A 27944-nucleotide genomic window follows, 5' to 3' on the forward strand; every position below is an offset into this window, starting at 1 on the left:
AAGCGTCACTTCCTGCGGAAAAGGACGCGGGAGATTCGATTCAAGGCGCTTGGCTGGTCGCTGAGTCCTGGTGGCCTGCGCCAACGAGCGTCGCCCGGGCAGGTCTCGGTTCTGTGTCTCAGGTGAGGAGCTGTGGGGAGAGAGTCACGGGGCGCGCAAAGGGCGAGGCCCCTAACGAAGCCTTCATTGTCGTTATAAATGAGACTTACAGCATTCTATTTTGTTTCTTCGGGAGTTAGTCTTTTCCGTAAAACAGTGGTCGGGAGGGTAAAGAGTAAAAAGGTCGGTCATTTTAATTTTAGTGCTGTTGATAACCGCTCAGCGAACGTTTACTCAACATTTACTGTGCCATCGAGCTAGTTACGGGGGAGTGTCTGGAACCGGTAATACGAAGAGGAAAAGTACTACTCCAGCTTTTGAGGTACTCAGAGATATGGTTTTAGCAGGCTGCTATGACGAGTAATACGTACGGAAAGGGAGTCTTTTCCAAACCTCTTTGACAGCCTGGAGGGAAAAGTGCTTCGCTTAAGTGACCAGTGTGCTCAAACCAGAAACTGGCAATTTTCTAGACTCCTTCCTTATCTCCTATGCAGCCACTCATTACCAGCCTCTTAAATATCTCAAATCCTTAAAGTTCTCGCCACTTAAGTCATCAGCCTCCCAGCGAGTCTTCTTTCAATCATGTTACTTTCCAATCCAGTCTCCGTATTGCCAGGCTATATGTAAATCCTATCTGATCAGGGCCCCCCCCCCCCCCCCCCTTAAAGCCTTTCCTTGCTTCCTATTTGCCCTCAGGTTTAAGTCTAAACTCCTTCACATGTTTTACAGGGTCCTTCTCACCTAGCCTTTGCCTACCTCTCTTTGTTTTTCACCACTCTAGGCTCCAGTCCTACGAAATGCCTTTTTTGAGTTCCTCAAATGCACCTTCCCATCTCACCTGCAGACCTCTTCTAACCCCATCCCCAACGTAGCCAATTCTTACCTCTTCTTTAAGTCTCAGTTTATTAAGCCTTTTCAGTCAGGAAGGCTTTACTGCCCTGCAAGATTGGGTCACAAAATATCCAGTAGTTATTCCATATTCTCTGCCAAGAATTGGTAGGCCCTGAGATTACAATGGTAAAGAAGTTAGATTCTTCACCTAATGGAACTTAAACCTTTTATGCAGGGAGTTAAGGATAACAGGGGAATCTGATGGAGTTAGGTTGGTCTGGGAAGGCCTCCCTGAGGTCTTAAAAAACAAGTCAGCCAAGTAAATTTGAAAATGAATTAGCTTTATTAAATGATTCAGGCAGCATCTTATCTAGCAAGTAGAAGGGAGCTCTGAAGAGTTGTACAAAATGGAAGGTTTTTATAGGAAGGAGAGTGAGGCAAGAAAATTATTACAAAAAAAAAAAAAAAAAAAAAAGGATTGTTCCAGGCAAGGTCACTTTCCCTCACGGGGGAGAGCGAGGAATCTTATACAGATTACCTTTGTAGGAGGGAGAGAGCCCGACGTCGGCACAGGTCGGAAAATTCCTTACTGGCTAGTTAAGACTACATTTCTGGGGAAGGTTGAAACTACAGTTAGATTTAGATATTAAGCCCTGGTTTGGGGACTCTGCCTAAGTGACTCCATTTGGGATCTGTGATTTTCTTTTTAACAGAGGAGTGGACAGTTTACAAGGCTTAAAGGGTGAGAATGATCCACCCACGCAATAGAGAAAAGGAAGAAAATTCCAGAGTGAATAGGTTGTGCAAAGGCCTAGAGGCAGGAAAGAGCTTGGCATTTGAGTGTTCAAGAACCTAGGAAAAGACCAGTGTTGCTGGAATATATTCGGAAAGAACAGGTGATGAGTCTGGAGAGATGGGCAGGGACCAGATCACGTGGTTAGGTTAATGCAGCAGCAGAAGCAGGTGATGGTGGTTTGGATTAAGTTGGTGGCAGAATATAAGGGAGGGAAAGTAGATGGTTTTTAGATATGGAAATAGATCCAAGGACACACTGATGGGTATAATGTGGGATTTGAGGGAAAAATAAATGAAAGATGACTCCTAGGTATTTGACCTGACTTAACTGGTTGGAGAGTAGTACCATTTGGTGAGATGAAGAAAATTGTAAGAAAAGAATGTGATGTCTGTCAGATCGCATGGCGGCCCCCAAATGTGGGGAGATAATCGCATAGAATCCGGTGGCGCAGTGCAGGTGGTGAAAGGATTCATCCAAGGCAGAACAAAGGAGATAGAAGTTTATTGAATACATCACAAGGGAGCAGTGGGCAGGACAGCAAAGGAGAGACCATCTGCCTCAAGGCAGTGGAGGTTGGGGGGCCATTTTTAAAGGGAGAAGATGAGGAGGTGTGGCTTCGAATGGAATTTTCCCTTTTTTGGTAACTGGTCCATTGGTCTGTTAGGGCCTACGGATATTTTGAGGTGGGTCACCTGACGGGCCTGTCTGTATTCAGCCAGGTGGTCACTGTGCGCCTTTTTGCCTTGCTCTACGTTCCATTGCTCAAGACTGTTGTGTAAAAGCAGCTTCTACAAAGCAGTTTGAGAGGAAACTAAGAATTCAACTTTTTTACCTTTTTTACTTGAGATGTCTATGAAATATCAAAATAGTTGGCTCTCTGGTAAGCTGTTGAGATGTGGAAATCTGGATCTTGCAGATATTATATGTACCTTATAAATTTCTTGAACACTAGAGCCTATCTTTTCTATCTGTAACTGTCCCCTTTTCCCATCCCTAGAATAGTACTGCATGTATCATAAATTCATTAGACAGACTGTGTTGTACTAAGATATTCTTGGGTAGTGTTTTGAGTTTTTTGTTGTTGTTTTGGGTTTTTTCTTTTAAGTAGGCCCCATACCCAGTGTGGAACTTGAACTCGGTGTCCTGAGATTAAGAGTTGCATGCTTCGGGTGCCTGAGTGGCTCGTCGGTGAGCATTGGCTCAGATCATAATCTCACAGTTTGTGAATTCAAGACCTGCATCGGGCTCGCTGCTGTCAGCACAGAGCCTGCTTCAGATCCTGTCTCCCTTGTTCCTGTCCCTCCCCAACTCAAGCATGCTATCAAAAATAAACATTAAAAAAAAAAAAAGTTGTATGCTCTATGGACTGAGCCACCCAGCTGCCCCTCTTGGGTAGTATTTTAAAAGTATTTTGGGGGCTCCTGGGTGGCTCAGTCAGTTGAGCGTCTGACTTCGGCTCACGTCATGATCTCACAGTTTGTGGGTTCGAGCCCTGTGTCAGGCTCTGTGCTGACAGCCTCGGAGCCTGGAGCCTGCTTCTGATTCTGTGTCTCCCTCTCTTTGCCCCTCCCCTGCTCACGCTCTGCCTCTCTGTCCTCAAAAATAAATAAATGTTAAAAAAAAATTAAAAGTATTTTTCACTGGGGCTCCTGAGTGGCCCAGTTAGGTAAGCAGCCAACTCTTGATTTTGGCTCAGGTCCTGATCTCACAGTTCCTGAGTTCGAGCCCCATATCAGACTCTATACTGGCAGCACTGAACCTGCTTGGCATTCTCTCTCTCTCTCTCTCTCTCTCTCTCTCTCTCTCTCAAAATAAATAAATAAATCAACTTAAAAAAATTAATAAAAGTATTTTTCACCAATACTTCTCCAAACAAAAGAGGTTTTCTTTCTTTGTTTTTTGTTTAATTTTCCGTCTCCTGCCTTCTCTTATCCCTTTCTAGAATTTTCATGTTACTGTCAGTAAATCATTTCTCAAGGATTTGTTATGACTACTTTTAGAAAAATTAGACAATGTACCCTTGGGGGTGACCTTTAGATAGTTTTAAGTAAACAGCTCAAAATAGCCACCCTTCCCATAGGTGAGGCCTCTTGGCCTATATAGTATGAAACAGGAAATCTGAGAGCAGCAAAGTGACAGGTTTTCTTGCAAAGCAAGAACAGTTTGGGGAGTATGGAAGCTGCCCCATGATGGGCCTCTTTGACATGAAGATTCTTTTGAGTTAAAAAACAATCAAAATGTAGCAGATTCAGGAAAAGCTTTGTACTTCCTCTACCCACTTCTCCTTAGTTCAGGATGACATATACAGTATATACCTCATTTTGCTTGACTGTCTTTGGAATTTCTATGTCTGTGTGGATTCCTGTACGTATGCGTGTATTAAATTTGATTTCTTGTTAACCAGTCTCATGTCAATTTGATTCTTAGTCTAGGTAAAAGGACCTTGAATGAGACAGGAATGTGTGTCCCCAGCAATATTAAACACTTAATTAAATTTTTCTCCAAGATCTAACATTTAATAAGAATTACTGTAGGGGCACCTGGGTGACTCAGTCAGTTAAGCATCTGACTTCCGCTGAGGTCATGATCTTGAGGTTTGTGAGCATGAGTCCTGCTTTGGGCTCTGCTCTCAGCACAGAGCCCACTTCGGATCCTCTGTCTCCCTCTCTCTCTGCCCCTTGTGTGCTTGTGTGCTCTTTCTCTCCCAAAAATACATAAACATGTTTAAAAAAATTATTCTGATTTTCTAGGTTAGCCCAGAGGAGAAAAAAAAGTATGTTAGTGTGTGTGTGTATGTAGGGGCTAGGGGCATGTTTTTTCATATTAAGCTGCTTTCTAGGAAATTGATAGTGAAGGAGGTAAGCTGAAGGGTCCCCAGATAATAGATTAGAGCAAAGATTTACAAAGTAATATGAAAGATACTGTAATGCTCTCAGGCTTTACGATTTAACTATAACCATGTTAATCACAAGTGTTGTTCACTATCCGATGGCCTCAGTGGCTAGCCAGTGATTTTCAAGCCTAGGCAGCATAAACATGATCTGAGAACTTGTGAGACATACAAATTCTCTGGTCCTCCTCCCAGATTTACTGAGTCAAACTCAAATTGGGTCCCAGAAGTCCATTTTATTAGGCCTTCTAGGTGATTTTGAGGCACACTAAAGTTTGAGAACCACTTGGCTAGTATGAAAATGAATGGTAATCAATGATTTATGTATCTGGGCCCATTGTCAAAACCATCTCTCATGTGAAAAAGATTCATCAGCTGTATTAGCCCGATTCCATTAAAATATTTGATTCACGTAATGCCCCCTCTTCAAGCAACTTTCTCTTTATAATTTGGCTTGACATACAGTTATACCCAAAAGAAAATACGGGCTTAAGATGTGTCCCCTGTGATTATAATTTTTCATGGCAAATTAGTAAAGCACGTTTGGATATGGTTCATATTCTCATATAGCTTGACTAGAAAGAAAGAAAGCAGGTATTCCAGAGCATTTTTATAAAGTTTATTTATTTTGAGAGAGAGAGAGAGTGCAAGCACACACACAAATATAAGGGGGAGGGGCAGAGAGAGGGAGAGAGAGGGGATCCAAGCAGGCTCTGAATTGCCAGCACAGAGCCCAACTCAGGGCTCAAGGCAACGAACCACAAGATCATGACCTAAGCTGAAACCAGGAGTCGGATTCTCAATAGATGAACCACCCAGGCACCCCTCCTTGTTTCTACTTTTATGTATGAGAGATTGAGAGGACCCAAGATTTGCTTTATATGTTATTGCTGTGTTCCCTACCTAGTGTTTTTTTATATTTATTGGTTTTTAAAAGTATAAATGTAATGCATTTTCAAAATACCTTTTCTTTTTTTTTTTTTAAGTTTATTTTCAGAGAGAGAGCATGCAAGTGCACATGAGTGGCAGACGGGCTAGTGAGAATCCCAAGCAGGTTCTACACTGTTACTGTGGAGCCCAGTGTGGGGCTTGATCCCACTAACCATGATGTCATGACCTGAGCCAAAATCAAGAGTCGGCCACTTTACTGATTGATGCACCCAGGTGCCCCCAAAATATTTTTCAAACAAAGATTATGTGTTTGCCTATTTTCCTTTCTCCCCACTCCTCCAAGCTAAGACTAGAAAAGTCTCCTTGTTATATTTTCTCCTAGCATTATGTATGTTTTTTTTTTTTTTAAGAGAAGGAGCATGTGAGCAGGGAGGGGGGAGAGAGAGAGAGAGAGAGTGAGAAAACCCAAGCAGGCTTCATGTTCAGTGAGGAGGACAATGCAGGGCTTGAACCTACAGCCCTGGGATCATGACCTGAGCCAACATCAAGAGTCAGATGCTTAACCAAGTGACCAAGGAGCCCCTAGTTTTTTTTATAGAGTTTACTATGTTAACATTCAGTTAAATTTTTTATGTGATTATTGTCTGTTTTGCCCATCACTTATATTATCCCCAGTACCTGGTATTTAGCAGCTGCACAATAAAAAATTGGCAATATGTATTGGAATATGGTTTTCTGGCTGTGCTGGAGCTGAAAGAACTGTAACGCTATATCACCATCCTTATCAAAAGCAAGAGCTACTAAATATGAAATTGTTCCCAAGTCTATCATAAGGTTTCATAACTTTAGTATATATTTATTCCTGATGCTTCATTCAGTTCTCCATCAAACATGAATTTACCACACTACAAGCCAAACAGTAGAGAGCTAAAACCAACTAGATAACAAGTGTCCTGAAGGAAATACTATAAAAACAGCAAAAGGAATAACTAACAGTGACTGCCTGAAAGGATCTTAATGCATTTTTGTCCACTAGACAATTAATGAGAACCCTTCTTTCCATTTCTGAAGTTTACCAGGTGAAACATAAATAGTAAAAATAGTTTAATGACCTTTTTCATTTTGCCAGTAATTTGTGAATACTGTAGTTTTTTAGACATACTTATTTGATCCACTAGAGGGCAATAAACCCTTACATAAATATAATTTAATCAATTTTACTTTTAAAATCTAGCAATTAGTGCTTGCACAGTGAATTTAGAAATAACCCAAATATTTCTGCTTGTGTTTTTCATTTGTTGGTGAGCTGTCTGCCCAATTAGACAGTAAACATCTTTTCATTGTTTTCCCTACAATAGCACAGTGTCCTAGTTAGTTATCTTTTAAGGTTTATTCTATTTCCTAAGGTTTGAATTTGATAACAGTTTGTCTAAGAATATGATCTGATGAATGCCCATATAGTTGTGGTACAATATTTTGTTTTACTTTTTTGTGAGAGAAAGAATCTTTTTCTTTTTCTTTTTTTTTTTTAAGTTTATTTATTTTGAAAAAGAGCAAGCATGAGCAGGGGAGGGGCAGAGAAAGAGGTAGACAAAATCCCAAGCAGGCCCTGCACTATCAGCACTGAGTCCAATGTGGGGCTTGAACTCATGAATCATGAGGTCATGACCTGAGCTGAAGTTGGACACTTCACCAACTGAGCCACCCAGTGAACCCAGAGAATCTTTTTTTATGTCTAGAATTTTTTTGAGGGAGAGCGTGAGCAAGGGAGGGGCAAAGGAAGAGGGAGAGAATCTTTTTTTTTTTTTTTATTTTTTTATTTATATATGAAATTTATTGTCAAATTGGTTTCCATACAACACCCAGTGCTCATCCCAAAAGGTGCCCTCCTCAATACCCATCACCCACCGTCTCCTCCCTCCCACCCCCCATCAACCCTCAGTTTGCTCTCAGTTCTCAACAGTCTCTTATGCTTTGGCTCTCTCCCACTCTAACCTCTTTTTTTTTTTTTTCCTTCCCCTCCCCCATGGGTTCCTGTTAAGTTTCTCAGGATCCACATAAGAGTGAAACCATATGGTATCTGTCTTTCTCTGTATGGCTTATTTCACTTAGCATCACACTCTCCAGTTCCATCCACGTTGCTACAAAAGGCCATATTTCATTTTTTCTCATTGCCACGTAGTATTCCATAGTGTATATAAACCACCATTTCTTTATCCATTCATCAGTTGATGGACATTTAGGCTCTTTCCATAATTTGGCTATTGTTGAGAGTGCTGCTATGAACATTGGGGTACAAGTGCCCCTATGCATCAGTACTCCTGTGTCCCTTGGATAAATTCCTAGCAGTGCTATTGCTGGGTCATAGGGTAGGTCTATTTTTAATTTTCTGAGGAACCTCCACACTGCTTTCCAGAGCGGCTGCACCAGTTTGCATTCCCACCAACAGTGCAAGAGGGTTCCCGTTTCTCCACATCCTCTCCAGCATCTATAGTCTCCTGATTTGTTCATTTTGGCCACTCGGACTGGCGTGAGGTGATATCTGAGTGTGGTTTTGATTTGTATTTCCCTGATAAGGAGCGACGCTGAACATCTTTTCATGTGCCTGTTGGCCATCCGGATGTCTTCTTTAGAGAAGTGTCTATTCATGTTTTCTGCCCATTTCTTCACTGGGTTATTTGCTTTTCGGGTGTGGAGTTTGGTGAGCTCTTTATAGATTTTGGATACTAGCCCTTTGTCCGATATGTCATTTGCAAATATCTTTTCCCATTCCGTTGGTTGCCTTTTAGTTTTGTTGGTTGTTTCCTTTGCTCTGCAGAAGCTTTTTATCTTCATAAGGTCCCAGTAATTCACTTTTGCTTTTAATTCCCTTGCCTTTGGGGATGTGTCGAGTAAGAGATTGCTACGGCTGAGGTCAGAGAGGTCTTTTCCTGCTTTCTCCTCTAAGGTTTTGATGGTTTCCTTTCTCACATTCAGGTCCTTGATCCATTTTGAGTTTATTTTTGTGAATGGTGTGAGAAAGTGGTCTAGTTTCAACCTTCTGCATGTTGCTGTCCAGTTCTCCCAGCACCATTTGTTAAAGAGACTGTCTTTTTTCCATTGGATGTTCTTTCCTGCTTTGTCAAAGATGAGTTGGCCATACGTTTGTGGGTCTAGTTCTGGGGTTTCTATTCTATTCCATTGGTCTATGTGTCTGTTTTTGTGCCAATACCATGCTGTCTTGATGATGACAGCTTTGTAGTAGAGGCTAAAGTCTGGGATTGTGATGCCTCCTGCTTTGGTCTTCTTCTTCAAAATTACTTTGGCTATTCGGGGCCTTTTGTGGTTCCATATGAATTTTAGGATTGCTTGTTCTAGTTTCGAGAAGAATGCTTGTGCCATTTTGATTGGGATTGCATTGAATGTGTAGATAGCTTTGGGTAGTATTGACATTTTGACAATATTTATTCTTCCAATCCATGAGCACGGAATGTCTTTCCATTTCTTTAAATCTTCTTCAATTACCTTCATAAGCTTTCTATAGTTTTCAGCATACAGATCCTTTACATCTTTGGTTAGATTTATTCCTAGGTATTTTATGCTTCTTGGTGCAATTGTGAATGGGATCAGTTTCCTTATTTGTCTTTCTGTTACTTCATTGTTAGTGTATAAGAATGCAACTGATTTCTGTACATTGATTTTGTATCCTGCAACTTTGCTGAATTCATGTATCAGTTCTAGCAGACTTTTGGTGGAGTCTGTCGGATTTTCCATGTATAATATCATGTCATCTGCAAAAAGCGAAAGCTTGACTTCATCTTTGCCAATTTTGATGCCTTTGATTTCCTTTTGTTGTCTGATTGCTGATGCTAGAACTTCCAGCACTATGTTAAACAACAGCGGTGAGAGTGGGCATCCCTGTCGTGTTCCTGATCTTGGAAAAAGCTCTCAGTTTTTCCCCGTTGAGGATGATGTTAGCTGTGGGCTTTTCATAAATGGCTTTTATGATCTTTAAGTATGTTCCTTCTATCCCGACTTTCTCAAGGGTTTTTATTAAGAAAGGGTGCTGGATTTTGTCAAAGGCCTTTTCTGCATCGATTGACAGGATCATATGGTTTTTCTCTTTTTTTTTTGTTAATGTGATGTATCACGTTGATTGATTTGCGAATGTTGAACCAGCCCTGCATCCCAGGAATGAATCCCACTTGATCATGGTGAACAATTCTTTTTATATGCCGTTGAATTCGATTTGCTAGTATCTTATTGAGAATTTTTGCATCCATATTCATCAGGGATATTGGCCTGTAGTTCTCTTTTTTTACTGGGTCTCTGTCTGGTTTAGGAATCAAAGTAATACTGGCTTCATAGAATGAGTCTGGAAGTTTTCCTTCCCTTTCTATTTCTTGGAATAGCTTGAGAAGGATAGGTATTATCTCTGCTTTAAACGTCTGGTAGAACTCCACTGGGAAGCCATCTGGTCCTGGACTCTTATTTGTTGGGAGATTTTTGATAACCGATTCAATTTCTTCGCTGGTGATGGGTCTGTTCAAGCTTTCTATTTCCTCCTGATTGAGTTTTGGAAGAGTGTGGGTGTTCAGGAATTTGTCCATTTCTTCCAGGTTGTCCAATTTGTTGGCATATAATTTTTCATAGTATTCCCTGATAATTGTTTGTATCTCTGAGGGATTGGTTGTAATAATTCCATTTTCATTCATGATTTTATCTATTTGGGTCATCTCCCGTTTCTTTTTGAGAAGCCTGGCTAGAGGTTTGTCAATTTTGTTTATTTTTTCAAAAAACCAACTCTTGGTTTCGTTGATCTGCTCTACAGTTTTTTTAGATTCTATATTGTTTATTTCTGCTCTGATCTTTATTATTTCTCTTCTTCTGCTGGGTTTAGGCTGCCTTTGCTGTTCTGCTTCTATTTCCTTTAGGTGTGCTGTTAGATTTTGTATTTGGGATTTTTCTTGTTTCTTGAGATAGGCCTGGATTGCAATGTATTTTCCTCTCAGGACTGCCTTCGCTGCGTCCCAAAGCGTTTGGATTGTTGTATTTTCATTTTCGTTTGTTTCCATATATTTTTTAATTTCTTCTCGAATTGCCTGGTTGACCCACTCATTCATTAGTAGGGTGTTCTTTAACCTCCATGCTTTTGGAGGTTTTCCAGACTTTTTTCTGTGGTTGATTTCCAGCTTCATAGCATTGTGGTCTGAAAGTATGCATGGTATGATTTCAATTCTTGTAAACTTATGAAGGGCTGTTTTGTGACCCAGTATATGATCTATCTTGGAGAATGTTCCATGTGCACTCGAGAAGAAAGTATATTCTGTTGCTTTGGGATGCAGAGTTCTAAATAGATCTGTCAAGTCCATCTGATCCAATGTCTCATTCAGGGCCCTTGTTTCTTTATTGACCGTGTGTCTAGATGATCTATCCATTGTTGTAAGTGGGGTGTTAAAGTCCCCGGCAATTACCACATTCTTATCAATAAGGTTGCTTGTGTTTATGAGTAATTGTTTTATATATTTGGGCGCTCCGGTATTCGGCGCATAGACATTTATAATTGTTAGCTCTTCCTGATGGATAGACCCTGTCACTATTATATAATGTCCTTCTTCATCTCTTGTTACAGCCTTTAATTTAAAGTCTAGTTTGTCTGATATAAGTATGGCTACTCCAGCTTTCTTTTGGCTTCCAGTAGCATGATAAATAGTTCTCCATCCCCTCACTCTCAATCTAAAGGTGTCCTCAGGTCTAAAATGAGTCTCTTGTAGACAGCAAATAGATGGGTCTTGTTTTTTTATCCATTCTGATACCCTATGTCTTTTGGTTGGCGCATTTAATCCATTTACATTCAGTGTTATTATAGAAAGATATGGGTTTAGAGTCATTGTGATGTCTGTATGTTTTATGCTTGTAGTGATGTCTCTGGTACTTTGTCTCACAGGGTCCCCCTTAGGATCTCTTGTAGGGCTGGTTTAGTGGTGACAAATTCCTTCAGTTTTTGTTTGTTTGGGAAGACCTTTATCTCTCCTTCTATTCTAAATGACAGGCTTGCTGGATGAAGGATTCTCGGCTGCATATTTTTTCTGTCTAGCACACTGAAAATCTCGTGCCAACTCTTTCTGGCCTGCCAAGTTTCAAAAGAGAGATCAGTCACGAGTCTTATAGGTCTCCCTTTATATGTGAGGGCACGTTTACCCCTTGCTGCTTTCAGAATTTTCTCTTTATCCTTGTATTTTGCCAGTTTCACTATGATATGTCGTGCAGAAGATCGATTCAAGTTACGTCTGAAGGGAGTTCTCTGTGCCTCTTGGATTTCAATGCCTTTTTCCTTCCCCACTTCAGGGAAGTTCTCAGCTATTATTTCTTCAAGTACCCCTTCAGCACCTTTCCCTCTCTCTTCCTCCTCTGGGATACCAATTATGCGTATATTATTTCTTTTTAGTGTATCACTTAGTTCTCTAATTTTCCCCTCATACTCCTGGATTTTTTTATCTCTCTTTTTCTCAGCTTCCTCTTTTTCCATAACTTTATCTTCTAGTTCACCTATTCTCTCCTCTGCCTCTTCAATCCGAGCTGTGGTGGTTTCCATTTTGTTATGCATTTCATTTAAAGCGTTTTTCAGCTCCTCGTGACTGTTCCTTAGTCCCTTGATCTCTGTGGCAAGAGATTCTCTGCTGTCAGCTATACTGTTTTCAAGCCCAGTGATTAATTTTATGACTATTATTCTAAATTCACTTTCTGTTATATTATTTAAATCCTTTTTGATCAGCTCATTAGCTGTTGTTATTTCCTGGAGATTCTTCTGAGGGGAATTCTTCCGCTTGGTCATTTTGGATAGTCCCTGGCGTGGTGAGGACCTGCAGGGCACTTCCCCTGTGCTGCGGTGTATAACTGGAGTTGGTGGGCGGAGACGCAGTCAGACCTGATGACAAACCCTTTTTAATGCGTTTCTGGAGCAGGATGAAATTGTTTCATTCGGAGAGTAGGGCCCCCAGGGAGTCGCCTTGAAGCTCTTTGGGCCGGGCGGAGGACAGGGGCTGGCGGGGAGCGGTCTACCCCTCAGGTGTTTCCACTTGCTGATGACTCGGTGCTCAGCTCCTCCGGCACCAGCTGACAGTCCCCTGTCTGTGTCTCTTTGTGACTAAGGACACAGTACTCCCAACCTATAAACAGATCCCAACTCCGTGATTGATATAACAGGCAGCTGACAAAAAAAAAAAAAAAAAAAAAATCCCACAACCATAACCAGGTCTTAAACAAAACAGCAAAAAGCTCTGGGCTTTCAACTCCACCGAGCCCCATGCGGACTCCACAGCCACATGGACCGGCGCTGGAAAGCTGGGAAGAGAGGGAGAGAATCTTAAGCAAGCCCCACACCCATTGCAGAGCTCGATCTTACCATGAGGTAGTGACCTGAACCAAAATCGAGTCAGACCCTTAATTGACTGAGCCACCTAAGTGCCCCTAAAATTCTATTTTAGAGCCCTAAAGAAGATAGTCTCTGCTCATAATTTGACCACAATTAAGGGAGAACAATGGAAATGAAGATATAATGTGGATGATTAAAATAAGTTTTAAATAAGGTATTATATGTGAAACTATTCTGTGCACTCTCTATATAAATATAAGATTATTTTGTGATTTGGTAAAATTGTGTATTTAGTGGTATATGGCAAAACTGGCTTAGGTAAAGGAAAGCTAAACATCAAGAAGAAAGTTAACAGCTGAAGTTCAGATTGATAGTTTTTGAGCTTGGCCCTGGGGATATAATGAGATGGTCCCTCTAAGATCTTACACTGGTTTCCAGCAAAAAAACATTAAACAGGTAAGTTTACTATGATGTGGAAAAAAGTAGGGTCTTTAACCTGAGAAGCTTCCTGGAGATGAAAGCCCCTGAGAAGACTCTTAAAGAAGACTAAGCATTAGCCAGGAAAATGAAAGAACATTTTAGAGGGAAGAATGAAAAGAAGCAAAGGCAGAGAAATGTAAAACATATTGTAATAGGGAAATGTTGGAGGGTTGAGAAGAGAACAAGGGATGTGTTCTCTTTAAGCATAGATTACTGACACATAAATAACGAGAGAGAATCAAGAGAAAAGGTATTTGGGAGAATAAAACCAAATGGAAATGATCAGAGTAGACAAAGAAAACAGATGGTAGGACTATAGAAGTACAGTAGTATAAGATGCTGGAAAAAAAGAAAAGCCATCATCTTTTTGTTAAAAGAGGAAGCCTTTTGTATTTTTTAAGTTTATTTATTTGGAGGGTAGTGGGGCAGAGAGAGAATCCCAAGCAGGCTTCGTGCTGTCAGCACAGAGCCTGACATGGGGCTTTATCCCACCAACCAAGAGATAATGACCTGAGCTGAAATCAATAGTCAGAAGCTTAACCGGCTCAGACACCTAGGTGCCCCAGAGGAAGGCTTTTTAAATGGAGCTTTAAATGAAAAAGGAAATTCTGTTATATTGCATATACCTACTATCATGAAATTTTTTCTTAAATTGCAAAATTCTGCTTATAGTTTTCTATTCAGAATATTGAGAGTATAATATATTCTGAGCACTGGAGATATATAGTAGAACACAAGTTAGACTACATCCCTTTCTTCAAGGAACTTTCAGACTAGTAGGAGTAGAACAAACAAAAATAAGTAAGATAATATATGCATTTTCATGGTTGGATATATCACAGGCAGCATTAGTTCTATGAAGGAATAAAATGGGTGATGCCACAGAAGCTAAGAGGAAAGCTGGTGAGTCTATTTGAAATAATGTGGGGCTCTCTCAGGGGTAACATTAGAGTTACAGATTACTCTTCTCAGAAGCTTCTGGGAAGAGAAATTGTTTGGTGTGTTTGAGGAGCAGAAAAAAGGCGAGCATGGACTGAAGTGCAGAGATTAAGAGGGAGTGTGGTACAGGGTGAGGTCAAGGAGGTAAGGCTAAATGACCAAGAGCCTCATAGACCATTGTAAGGAACTGTGGCTTCAATCTAAATAGCATCATTTTAAGCAGGTAAGAGACAACATTTTTCAGGAGGGAGCTGTGCCTTTATCTCCCATAGCTCACAGATAGGTGTATCACCGTGTTACACTCTACCCCAAACTGGATTTTAGAGGAGATTTAGAGGGAAGATGCCTTTGCTGACTTACATTCTGTCATTTGTTGTGTTGGAAAGGAACTTGAGGTAAAGAGCACTAATTCAGTATTCTGTGACCTTTCTGCCTTCCCCTTGTAGCCCATTCACCTACTCTACTTTGCCCTTAGAGATTGCCTTGTGACCTAAGAGGACAACCAAATCTGGGACTACATATCTGCTTATGATAAAACCTTACTGCTCACGTTATCCTAAGGGTCCCAAAACAAGGATTAACAACAAAGAATTAGGATTAGATTTTTTCTTTTTTCTATGCTCCCTTTAATAACATAGGTCAGTGATTTATATAAATCCCTTTATGTTTCATCTTTTTATTTTTAAGTAGGCTCCATGCCCGATATGGGGCTCAAACTCATGACCCTGAGATCAAGAGTTGCATGCTCTACTGACTGAGCCAGCCAGGCGCCCCTTTATGTTTCATCTTTGCAGGTTTTCATCTTACTGCCTAGATGGCAAGATTTTATTTTCACAGAAATATTTGATTGATAGAATCAGTATCACTTTGTTTGAATTTGCTGATGCCAGTCACAGAAACAGTTCCACCCATTTTCAGAAATTGAAACCTTTTGCCATATGTTTACAAATGAAAATTTATTGATGCAACTCTATCTTAAACATGCTTTGAATAAGCTAATCCGTTTAAAAATTTTTTTTTTAAGTTTATTTATTTTGAGAGAGAAAGAATCCCAAGCAGGCTCTGTGCTGTCAGTGTGGAGCCCGACACAGGGCTTGATCCCACGAACCACGAGAGCATGACTTGAGCCAAAATCAAGAGGCAGTCACTCAACCGGCTGAGCCACCCAGGGGCCCCAAGCTAATCAATTTTTAAATTTTTGATAAACCAACATTTGAATTTTTAAAAAGAGGAGGCCATTGCTATTTTACTGTTCTGCTTCTCTGAGTGTTTTATACAAGGATCTTAAAGTACTTTGTACTCTCTTGACCATGTAACATTTTTATTTTTCTGTTTGCAGAATCAGAATTATCTTTTTTTTTTTTCATTAGGCTGTGTAAAATATATACACTGAAATCTAATAAGGCGATTTTTTTTCAGCCAAAAAGAACCATTTACCAATTTAGATTCTTTAAAAGAATCATGTAAGTTTCTTTAAGTTCCTTCCTATTAATTGAAGAAACAAGCTCTTATAGCTCTTTTAAATATGTGAAAAGGTCTAAATGATCTCTTTCCTGGTTACTGGGATGCAGCATTTATTAAAAAACAGAATATTTGTTTGAGCTACTTTGTTTTAAATCTTGTTTTCTTACTATTAATAGTTTTAATTAGGCAGAAAAATAAAATGAGTTTTCCAGTACATTGGCACTTAACCACAAAAGCCATCTATCTATTTGCTTTACAGTGGAGGCTAAGTTGTTTTCCTAAGAGATGAATTATGTACATACAGTTAAAGATTTGCCAATCATCCCATGGCTATTTTGTTTTGTAGGACACAGTAAGAACACATGAATGGAGGGAGAAGATTTCTTCTTGCCTCAGTTCTTGCTCTCCAGAATTCCAGTTTTATCTATCCATCATGTCAGAAGTGCTTCTCTCGACTAATCCTCGTCTCCAAAAGGTAAAAATAAAGCCTGTGGCGGCGCCCTGGGTGGTTCAGTCTGTTAAGCGTCGACTCTTGACTTTGGCTCAGGTAATGATCTCACGGTTCATGATTTCAACCCCTGTGTCAGGCTCTGCACTGACAGCACGGAGCTTGCTTAGGATCCTCTCTTTTGCCCCCACCTCTGTCCCTTCCCTTCTGCTCTCTCTCTCTGTCTCAAAATAAATAAATAAACTTAAAAAAAAAAAAAAAAGTAAAGTCTGTAAGCATGAGAGGAAATACATGTGTACACTATAGATTTCCTACGACTCAAGGCAAGTAAGGTTTACATCCATCATACCAGAAACCATCCCAAAAGTGGAAAGGAAACTAACTGTGCTAGAGCATTTACAGAAAGGACTTGGTGAACCAGGACTATAGGTGAGAAGGGGACATGTGATCAATTAGGGGAGCCAGAGCATTGGTCTTTAGGCTGGACAGAGAAGCAACAGTAGAGGGGGAGTTGCCAAGTTCAGATCTCTCTCAGGCCAGGTGGAGCAGTTAGTGTGTGTTTCTGTGTGTCTTTTCTGCCTTCAAAGCCCTGAACAAGATTCAAGCTACTCTTCCTTCCCCTTGGGCTTACTCTGAGGATGGTCTCTTGGAAGTTTTGGTTCCATGCAAACCAGGTGGTGCCTGATCACCTCCAGATCCTAGGCCCTACACATGGACCTGTACAAGAAGACCCATGGGAGGAGAAGGCACCTCTGGGAGCAGCCCAGGAGGCACCAAGCATCCAACTCCAGTCTAAGGAGACCCAGTTCCAGTGTGAATCTCAGGAGACTTGGCCTTTCCCAATGAGTGAAGATGACACACAGTCCAGGGACAAAGGATCACTGCCACAACCACTCATTACAAAGTAGAATCACAGGTGTTCTCAGAAAAACTCACCACTGGCACCTCTACTTTTGAAGCTACCTCTGAAGTTCAGAGCACTTTAGAGCAGCAACAGAGAAATCCCGAAGTGGAGAGAACGAGGGGGTCCCCTGTCCAGGAGAAATGCTTCAGGCAGACGATTTTCACTCATAAGAAAACTCCCACAGGGAAGACCGTAAATGTAGTGAATGTGGTAAAGTCTTCATTTATCACTCACACCGTATATCCATGAGACAATTCATTCTGGAGACAAATGCTGTAAGTGTAGCAACTGTGGGAAAACCTTCAACCAGAAGTCAAACCTCATTCAACATCAGAGAATTCATACAAGAGGAAACCCTACAAATGTAATGAGTGTAGGAAGTCCTTCCGGTGGAGTGCTCATCTTCTTTGGCATCGGAGGTTTCATTCAGGGGAGATGTTGAGAGACTAAGAGAAAAATTACCAGGTGTACCCTCAACTGCAAAGAAAAGAGGGGGGGGCCCCCCCCCGCCGCCGTTCCTGGAACCAGCCAGGGCATGCCCGGTTGTGGTCTGACCTAAAGGCGGGAACCAATCAAGTTCTGCTGAGTGTTCAAATTTAAATGACAACCAATAACAGCTCTGTAACCGTGAAAAATCCCTAACTTGTTTGTGCCTGTCTATAAAAGAAGCTGTAAGATCCTCGCTCGTGACCTCTTAGCGTCACCGGTAGCGAGTGCGCAGAGGTCCGTGTTCGAACCTGCAATAAACGACCCTTGCTGCTTGGCTTTGACTCTGGACTCTGGTGGTTTGTTCTTGGGGGTCTTTAGAATTTGGGCATATCAATGTCCTATGAGTGTAATGAGTGTAGGAAGACCTTCAGTCAGAATTCATATCTAAGTCAGTATCTGAGACTTCACAGTGGAAAGAAACCTTTTTTATGTAAAAAATGTGGGAAAGCTTATAGGTGGAGTTCAGAGCTCCTTAATCGTCAGAGAATTCATTCCAGAGAAAAGCCTGCCCAATGTACTAAAGGTGAAAGTGCCTACAGACAGAATTGTACTTTTGTTTAATAAATTGTGGGACTATGGGGCGTCTGGGTGGCTCAGTGAGTTGAGTGTCTGATTCTTGATCTCGGCTTAGGTCATGATCTCACAGTTTGTGAGATCGAGCCCTGCATCAGGCTCTGAGCTGACAGCTGCCCCTCCCCAGCTCACTAACTCTCATTCTCTCTCTCTCTCTCTCTCAAAATAAGTAAATAAACATTAAAAAAAAAAGTAAGTTATAGGACTAGATTACATAAAAGTTAGTTATAATAAGTTCTTTTGAAAAAATTCACCGTACCAGGACATAAGATTTTCTTGGATTGGTTCTACTTTAGAGGAGAAAAATAACTTCTTGAGAGTACATCTCAATCCTGATGAAAATTTAGTCCACTTCTGGAATATCCCTAGAAATAGGGTTTTTTCTTTGTTTCCTTATTGTTGGTTTATTTTTGCATTATACCTAGATTATTTTTTTAAATAAATTCCTTGAGAACAGAGACTGTTAGAAATCTCTACCTTTCAGCAGCTTGAATGGTGCTTGACACATAATACTTTATTGTGGTCCTGAGATACAGGCCAATTATACCTGAGAGTCTAAGATTCTTTGATTTTTAAAGTACAAGTAAGGGTTAGGGTTGGAGTTTTTTAAGAACACTTTCTTTTCTGCATAGAGGATATATAGTAAGTACTTAGTAGTATGGAAGAATAGTATGCCAGCAATATTCTTTTTTTTAATGATTATTTATTTTTGAGAGAGAGAGAGTGAGTAGGGGAGGGGCAGAGAGAGAGGGAGATATAGAATCCGAAGCAAGCTCCAGGCTCAGCAGTCAGCACAGAGCTGGACAGGGGCCCTGAATCATAAGATCATGACCTGAGCGGAAGTCCGATGCTCCTGCTCAATCGACTGAGCCCCCAAGCGCCACCCCCCTCCGCCCCCAGCAATATTCTTAAATAGTCTGTCTAGTTAGCATTCAATGGGGAAGGATTAGCAGTTCCAACACCCATCTAGACTTTAAGGGATCTTTCCAGAAGATCCCCTTATCACTTGTTCTTTTATTGAGCCATTCTCTCAGGTATGCATTTATAAACTCAGAACAACCCCACTTGTGGTATTCATCATTAAATCCTCAGCATCCAGGCCAAGGTCTAGTTTATAACAAAAGCACAGAAACGTTTGTTGAATGAATGAATGACAATATGATAGTTTCTATAGGTACACTTTACGTATTGCAGTATGTTATGGTGATTAAAAAGCATAATTCTCTGGAGCCAAACTGCCTGTTCAGGAGCCAAACTCCCAACCCTGCCACTTGAGACTGTAGCCTTGGGCAAGTCACTTGAATTATCTGGGCCTCAAAATGGGGAAGGTAATATCTGCCTCATGGGTTGTTATAAAGGATATAATGAGTTAAGATACATGAAATGCTTATTAGGACATTGTGTGCTACATAATCAGTAGTCTATACATGTGAAATATTTTTAAAACTGGTTTTGGGGTGTGTTTTTTTACCAAGTCATTTATTTTAAATATAATCTGCCTCAGGGCACCTGGGTGGTTCAGTCAACTTTAGCTCAGGTCGTGATCTCATGGTTCACAAGTTTGAGTCCCATGGTGGGCTCTGTGCTAACAGCTTGGCCTGGAGCCTGCTTTCAGTTCTTTGTCTCCCCCTCTCTCTGCCCCTCCCCTGTTTGCACTCTTTCTCAAAAATAAACAGTAAAAAAAATGTTTTTAAAGGTAATCTGCCTCAAAAATTTAGGTTGAACAGTAGTGCCATTGTTCCCTCTTGAGTCTGGTAATAATAATAGATAACATGAACAAACATTTACCATACATGTAAGTACTTTGCTAGGAGCTTTGTAAGCATTATATTTTTTAATACACCAGCCCTATGAGGTGATGCTATTGTTAATGCCAGCGTTCAGAGGAGAAAAATTAAAGGTTAGAAAAGTTAAATAACTTGCCCCAAATAACACAGCTATCTAGTTAGTGGCAGAAACATATTCAAGCCTAAACAACATGACTACTGGCTATATTCCTAATTACCAAGTTACCTTCAAATTAGCAGTGGAATATGTGTCCAGAATGACATCACTGACCCCGTTCCAGAGCTTAAGTTGCCCTGGTAAGGGAGCTGTGACTGAACTGTTTTGGTACATAAAACCCACAGCAATTGTCCTTGCATGTAGAACTATAGTCCACAGAAATATAACCTATTGTCTCTATATATTATATTGACATTATATAAAAAATACATCCCTGTGATTTCCAGTGTGTATCTTTTCTACTGTTACTTCTGCTTCCCTTTTTTCTTACTTGGAATCATTTGTAAGCCAACACAGGAAACAAATTCCTCACCCTCTTGGGGCACCTGGATGGCTGAGTTGGTTGAGCATCCAACTCTTGATTTTGGCTCAGGTCATGATCCCAGGGTCATGGGAACCCGCCCCGTGATTGGCTCCATGCTGAACATGGAGCCTGCTTAAGATTCTTTCTCTCCCTCTGCCCTGCTTCCACATTCAGAAAGAAAGAAAGAGAGAAAGGAAGGAGGGAGGGAGGGAGGGAGGAAGGAAGGAAGGAAGGAAGGAAGGAAGGAAGGAAGGAAGGAAGGAAGGATTTCTCTCATTTCCCCATGGTTACAGAAGAGCAAATTTATGACAGAAGAATTCTATACTCTAGCCTTTATACATTTTAGGGACAATGAAGAGAAAAAGGTCTGCTCCCTAAGAATTTTATTGAACCTCAAATCTTTAGCAACAGCAAACAAAATAGGTGTTTGTGTCCTATGGAGTTAACTTTTTTCTTTTTTTAACCTTCAAAATTAGAGCAGTGATGATTTTCAAATTGCATTCTCCATGTAGGAGGTGCTTCTAGAGGGAAGTAGGAATTAGAGAAGCAGTAGTGGCCAGGGTTGACTAGTAGGTAGGCTCTAGGGCCCCCACTTTAGTTTGTAAACTGCAAAATGCTGATGCATATTTTTCTAAGATTTAATAATAGTTTTACATTAGACCCAAATGCATTATTAATACATAAGGGTAAGGTTAGATGAATGGATTGGCACAGAGCCATTTTCAGTGTGGCAAAAAGATAATAATTAGCACAGATCTAGTGATTATGAATCAGTAACTTATAGAAAGGATTAACCTCTGTTCAAAATAGTCACCTTGTGAACTATGGATTTTAAGCTCCCCCTAGTGGCTATCTGGCAACCATCAATTATACAACCATCTCTAACATTATTTTCTATTTGCATTTTACCACTCATTTTGAAGCCAGATCATTAGGGACACGAGACAAAAATAAAGTCCTAGGATTAACAACTACCATAAGATTTACTAAGGGATTATTTTGCTAAATTTAAGAACCTGAAAGATGGCTATCACAGTTGTAAGACCTTGCAAACAACTAGAAAGGAGGGAAACACTAAGTAGAGTTGACAGTAATCATCACAATATTTAATATAACTATGAGGAAGAAGCAGACCAATAGTCATTAATTTGGCAAGATCTGCACTAGATCCTTTCTTTACTTTCTTTTCTTAGATTTTGTCTCATTTTATTCTTCAACCCCATTTTTACAGCTTAGAAAATCAAGGTTTTAAGGGATTTAGTAACTATCCCAAGACCTGACTGCTAGTACATAATAGTAGAGTTACAGTTGACCATGGAACTAGGTACTTTGTGTATCAAGATTTTTTAAATATTTCAAGATTATTCATTATTCTCTTCACAGATACTGTTTTCTAAATAAAAGATAGACATTAAATATCAGGTATTCTGTTGGTGTGGTGTTCACTTCATTAATGTTTACTTTGCCTCCCAATTCTAGACTGTTTATTATATGCCTCGATTTGTTAATGATAATTTACCCAATAAGAAAATCTATCTGTTCCTCCCTTCCTCCTTTCCCTCTCACTCTCTCTCCCTCTTTTTCCACTTTCTCCTCTCACACAGTTTTTCTTCAGGTTTCTATCAATTTGGTGCTACTTAAATCGTAAAAGTAGTTGTTATGAATAGAGATTCAAAAGATGTTGGTTGAAATTGTTTAAGAAGGATATAAGTTATATAAGTACATTTGTACACACAATATTATTTTTAATCTTTTCCAGATTTGTTTCCTGTAATATAAAAAAAAATTAATGAACATCTCTATCCTTTTTTATTTCCTCCACTCTTTCAGGTCTAATTGTCCAAAATGTGGCTCCACTGGTAAAGCTGAAAATGCCAGTTACAGATATAAACTTTCCTTAAAAGTTGCAGAATCAAGCAAATTGTTTGGCATTACTGTATTTGGGAGCTGCTTAGATGCATTTTTTGGTCTTACAGCCACTGCTTTGCACAGGTAAGAATATTTAAAGCATTTTTTTTTCCTAGCTACTCATTTAGTATACCAATAGAATTTGAAGATACATGTTTTTAAGATAGTATGCATTTAGTTAAAATATGATAGCTTGACCTCAGATCATCAGTTCCTTTAAAAGATAATCAAAGAAATAGAAAGGTATTTATTTTCTGATTACACATTGTGATGTTAAACTAGGCTCCTTTTAGTTAGACCAACTGAAGTGTAGTTAAAATATTAATTTACAATAGTCCAATCCAGATTGGAGAAATACGGAATAAGAAAGTAAAATTGTTTCAAACCATTTCAAATTATTGAAGTGGCTAAAGTCCCTTGAGGTTGAAGAAGCTATTGAGGGAATATTTGCATATCAGAGGCAGAAATGTTGTTGTTCCTCTCGCTTACCTTGTGTCTTCATCTGCATAGTTTGACCTAATAAGATGTCCTGAGACGTATGAAAGATATATATAAGCAATTAAAACTTTTTCTTCCCTTCAGTCTTCCACCCTCCTCCCCCAATCCCCTGACAGAAGAAATCTCTATTTCCTTATAGTTGAGAGCAAACTGCATTGCCAGGGAAGAGAAAAGAATTGCCTCTGCTTTGAGGACAAGGGCTAGAGATTCCATTACTACTCCTACAGCCACTTTTGGAATAAATACTGGGCCTGATTACTAGGAAGGCATCTACTTTATAATACACTTGATAGTTTTTGGCTTTCTAGGCTATGGGACACTAGAGAGGGAGCAAAATGCCTTATTTTTAAAGACACTTTTTTCCTACATGTAACTGAAAAGGTTATACTGCATTTTCAAACTAATTGTATTTTCTTTATGGCAAGTTAAAATTCCAAATTTTTTCTCTTCACGTTTTTAATTTTCTTTCCAATCAAGGTACATTCAGGACCATAATGAAATTTCAGAAACACTGGACAGTGATGCAATTCAGAACCTATTAACTAAAGCAGTTGAAATTTGCTTCATTGGACAAAGCTTTATTTTTGGAGTGACGGTAATTGAAACTAGCTTTCTTTTTAGTATTCCTTTAACATTTCCATTGTAATAAATGATTTGACTTTTCTGAGTAGTTTTTAGGAGTCATAAATGTGAGAGTCTATAACATTTTAAATCTATAAAAAATAGGTTATACATGATCTGTTAAAACACCAATGTGACAACTCCCTCTTTCAAAAGTCAGAAGAGCCCAGTTCAAAGATTTCAGAGCTTTAAAAATCCAAGTTTATTTTAAATTCAGAATACATAATTTTGTTTTGATATTCGGTGTTTATTTCATCTCCAAATTTTGTTTAAATTCTGTAGTAAAATTTGTGTCAACTCTTTAGCTTTTTGATTCTATCAGCTGTAAAAGAAGGAGGGAACGAACATGGAAAGCAAAGTGTCTGAATATTGGTTACTTTAAGGATAAGTGGGAAGGATGGCCTTAAAGAATTACAAAAGTGATGTAGAAGTTACAAGAATATACTGACTCTAAAGGAATAATCATTTTCTGTCTCCTCTATGCTAAAGGAAACAAATGGAAATTTTGCCCACACTGGATTCAGGGTTTCACAAGTGGGAATAGAGCATTCCATAGCTGAACAGTGAGAAAAACTCAAAGCAGTAAATTAGGAGTTACAGAGCTTTTTTTTTCCTGTTAAAGTCTTAGATGGTTCTTGTTCTTTTTCTTATTTTTTTTTATTAAAGTTTATTTATCTTGGCGGGGTTGGGGGCGGGGAGGAAGGGACATAAGTGAGGGAGGGGCAGAGAGAGAGAATCCCACGCAGGCTCTGCATTGTCAGTGCAGAGATGATGTGGGGCTCAAATTCACGAACTGTGAGATCATTAACCAAAATCAAAAGTCAGGCTCTAAACCAACTGCACCACCAAGCGCCTCTCTTCTTCTTCCTTTTTTTTTTTTTTTTTTCTTTTTTTTCTTCTTTATGAGTGGGAACACTTCCTTAAACATTCGAAGTTTATGGACACTAATGAGAAATATAATAGTAGGCACTATTTATTGAGCAACTACTATTTGCTAAGCACTATAGTTTTCCAAGTATTATTGATAATACAGTAGTCCTGCATATTTATCCTTAATTTATACATGAGAAAACTAAGATTTAGAGAAGTTAAATAATTTGTCCTAAGCCCCAACCCTAGTAAATGTTAGAACCAGTCTCTTTACTCCAAGGTTTATTTCTATTACTTATGCTTCTCTACCTATAACACTACAGAAATTAAAACTATAGGAGTAGGAGATGTAATTGTGTCTGTTTTAATCTGTTAAGTCCTTCTTTCACCTTTGAGTCAAAGGAAAAAATGTGTATTCTCATTTAACTTCATTTACTTTGACAGAATTTTGGAAACCAACATGGACGAGGTTCAGATTCCAATAACTTCTTAAAGCAACGTTCTGACCACAAGAGAGAAGTAAGAGCACTAATAGCTTGCCAGATTGTTCTACCAGACCCAGGTGTTGCAGGCTTCACTGTCATTGACTACTTCCATCAGCTTTTACAGCTTTCTCATTTCAGGAAACTTCATGATGGCTCCCAGGCACCAAATAGCCACTTACTTGCTTTAGAACACACAAATAGTGATCTCAGCAGCATATGTGGCCCTGACAGCAGTTCTGGTTTCTTCAAGTCCCATGGCAGAGATAGTTTTTCAAGATTCTGGCAGGCATCACTTGAACTCACTTACACACTTTCACACCTAACAGGTGATGATTTTTCAGCTTCAGAACAAAGCAAGGCCATTGGTACTCTTCACCAGAACAGAAAGTACATCTCTTTTTCCGAGGCCACTGGTTCCCATAGCTGCCATGATGCCTCTCGGGGTTCTTGGAGCCTTGTTTCATACATGGATAAAAAGAGTACAGCCCAGAAGTTGGATGAAGAACTTGTCTTGCAAGCTTATCAGCCTAGTGTAGTCCATAGCAGTCATGAAATCGGAATTGTTGACTCTAATTTTTTCCCTTTAAAAATGCAAGAGCTCCTGGAGTCAAATAATAAAAAATCCTTCCTCAGCGCAGTGGAAATTAAAAATCAATATTCCCAGCATGAGCTAACATGTGACCAGTATCTTGATTTAGATAACCCCCCTAGTCTTCAGAAGAGATCTACATGTTGTACACCTTCATCACTCAGACTTAGAGAAATAGCTAGTGGTTCCCAGGACTGTGACACTGAGATTTGGGATGATCTGCCATTCTCAGAAAGCCTGAACGAGTTCCTGGCAGTTATCGAAAGTGAAATTGCTACAACTCAGACACATGCCAGTAATAGGAAATGTCATCTAGATAATATCGATAGATTACAGGCAGACCACGTCAGGTTATCTGTGGCTTCCCAGAGAACTGGAGCCTTGCATACACCACCTGTAGCTTTAAGATCATCACAAGCAACAGTCAAGGCAAGCTGTAGCAAAGATAACTTCTTTTCCAACTGTGAAGCAAATTCGAGTCCTTGTGTTCAAAAGGAGTCACAGTTAAATAACACAGCAGAGGTTGTCTCTATAAATAGTAATGGAAGTGATATTTCTGAATATTTTCCATCAAATGCTTATCTCTCAGCTCTGTTTCCATCTTCAAAAAGTTTAGGAACAACAGTTACTCTGAAGTCTACCAGAATTCCACTACATAGGGCTGAAATTTCACTTAAGCTCACTACTTCAGAGAGTGACCATTCTTGTCTCAGTAGCAAATACTTCAGTAGGTGTGGAGAAAAATCACTTTCAGAAATGAGTGAAAAGTTGGTAGCTTTGGGTTCTAGGAGATATAATGATGTTTCTGACCTTTGTAACTTAGAAAATAAACAACATTGTAGATGGCCAAAGAACCAAGATGACAGTTTTACAATTTGCAGGAAACTTACGTATCCTTCAGAAGCTCTTGGCTGTAGTCCAGATACAACTACAATTATACTGAAAGAAATGCCTGGTAGACATATCAATAATAACTTAACACAGAACTATTCTACTGGTCACGAAGGTAGCTACGATGCTTCTGCTGATCTCTTTGATGATAGTGCTAAAGAAATGGACATCACAACAGAAATTACGAAAAAGTCACAGCATATTTTGTTACAGTGGGGAAAATCTTTGGCAGAAAGTCATCATATAGAATCTGATCTTCTAATGAGATCACTCCCTGAGAATTCCAGCCAGTTTTCACAAAAATTGTCTTTGCAAAGTATGTCTGCCACTCTATGTCCAAGAACATGCTCTTCTCCACCTCATTGTCAGTCAGATTCAGAATATGATTTTGTAGATAGCCAAGACTTTGTTCCATGTTCACAGTCAACTCCAGTTGCAGGATTCCACCAAACAAGAATTCATGGGATGAAAGGAGCTTTCAAAAACTTACCTGACCTTTATTTGGATCTTGATGGTAACTATAAAAAAAGAAAGATTTCCTCTGAAAATGATGCACAGCAAGCCACCCCTAGCTGTCCAAACAATGTAAGGACGCCGAGCCAGAAATCCAGAAGCCCTGTTATATCTGGTATTCCACAACCAGAGGTTTTCAACAATAGTCCTTTTGCTGAGTGTCTTGAAACTGAAGATGAATGGGTCCCTCCTACCACTAAAAAAGTATTTCCTTCAGAAATGCTTGGATTCCAAGCCTTGAGTCTAAGGAAATGCTCTGCTGCCTGTGATTCTCCTGATCAAAAAGAACCACTGAGAAAGAAACTGAAATGTGTCAAACGAAGAATTGAAAAATGTTTAATTAAAAAGGAGTTAAAGAACATGTTTACAGCAGGAGTAACAAAACAGAAAACTCTTAACACAAGTTCAGACTGGTTTTGCAAAGAGTCAGTTTTGGGACTTGATTCTTGTTCAGAAGTCAAATGTTGCCTTCCGTTTTCAAAAAATTGGCCACCTTCTGTGCCTGAGACTAAAAGCAGTTGGTCTCCTGAATTATTTTCGTAAGTCACCTGAACCTAATTGCTAAACTTTTAAAAGTAAATCTGTTTGGAAACTTGGCTCCCGTGGTATGGAAGGCAATCTTGCCATTTTGAGAACTTGAACAGAGGCAAATAGTAAATAGGTATCGTCGTGCTTTTTAAAACATAAACCCTTTGTTTGGGCACGTGGATGTTGCAGTCGGTTAAATGTCTGACTCTCTTGATTTCAACCAGGGTCATGGTCTCATGTTTTGTGAGTTCCAGCCCCACACTGGGCTCTTTGCTGAGGGTGCAGAGCCTGCTTGGGATTCTCTGTCTCCCTCTCTCCCTGCCCCTCCTGTGTGCACGTGTGGTCTGTCAAAAATAAATAAACTTAAAAAAAATAAAAATAAAAAATAAAGCCATTGTTTTTTCCAGCATACATTTGTTCAAACACTTTGGCACTTTATCTTATATTGTTGGGGCGCCTGGGTGGCGCAGTCGGTTAAGCGTCCGACTTCAGCCAGGTCACGATCTCGCGGTCCGTGAGTTCGAGCCCCGCGTCAGGCTCTGGGCTGATGGCTCAGAGCTTGGAGCCTGTTTCCG

The 27944-nt window shown here is 39.8% G+C and overlaps 1 protein-coding gene across 2 annotated transcripts; it reads left to right on the forward strand.

The window, feature by feature from the left end:
- Positions 1–12: 12 nt before the first annotated feature.
- On the forward strand, positions 13–27647 carry DDIAS (DNA damage induced apoptosis suppressor). 2 transcript variants are annotated; one of them, XM_040489495.1, is made up of 6 exons: positions 57–122; positions 15700–15743; positions 16091–16219; positions 22297–22458; positions 23350–23467; positions 24808–27647. In XM_040489495.1, exons 3-6 carry the CDS (start codon positions 16107–16109, stop codon positions 27382–27384), a joined length of 2970 nt encoding a protein of 989 aa, XP_040345429.1. In that variant the 5' UTR covers positions 57–122; positions 15700–15743; positions 16091–16106; the 3' UTR covers positions 27385–27647. The 2 variants fall into 2 exon arrangements, with proteins under 2 accessions (XP_040345428.1, XP_040345429.1); XM_040489494.1 differs by lacking the exon at positions 15700–15743 and having other exon boundaries at positions 13–122.
- Positions 27648–27944: the final 297 nt, after the last annotated feature.

This window comes from Herpailurus yagouaroundi, unplaced genomic scaffold (genome assembly GCF_014898765.1).
Source record: "Herpailurus yagouaroundi ecotype Mexico unplaced genomic scaffold, PumYag 180, whole genome shotgun sequence".
NCBI lineage: Eukaryota > Metazoa > Chordata > Mammalia > Carnivora > Felidae > Herpailurus > Herpailurus yagouaroundi.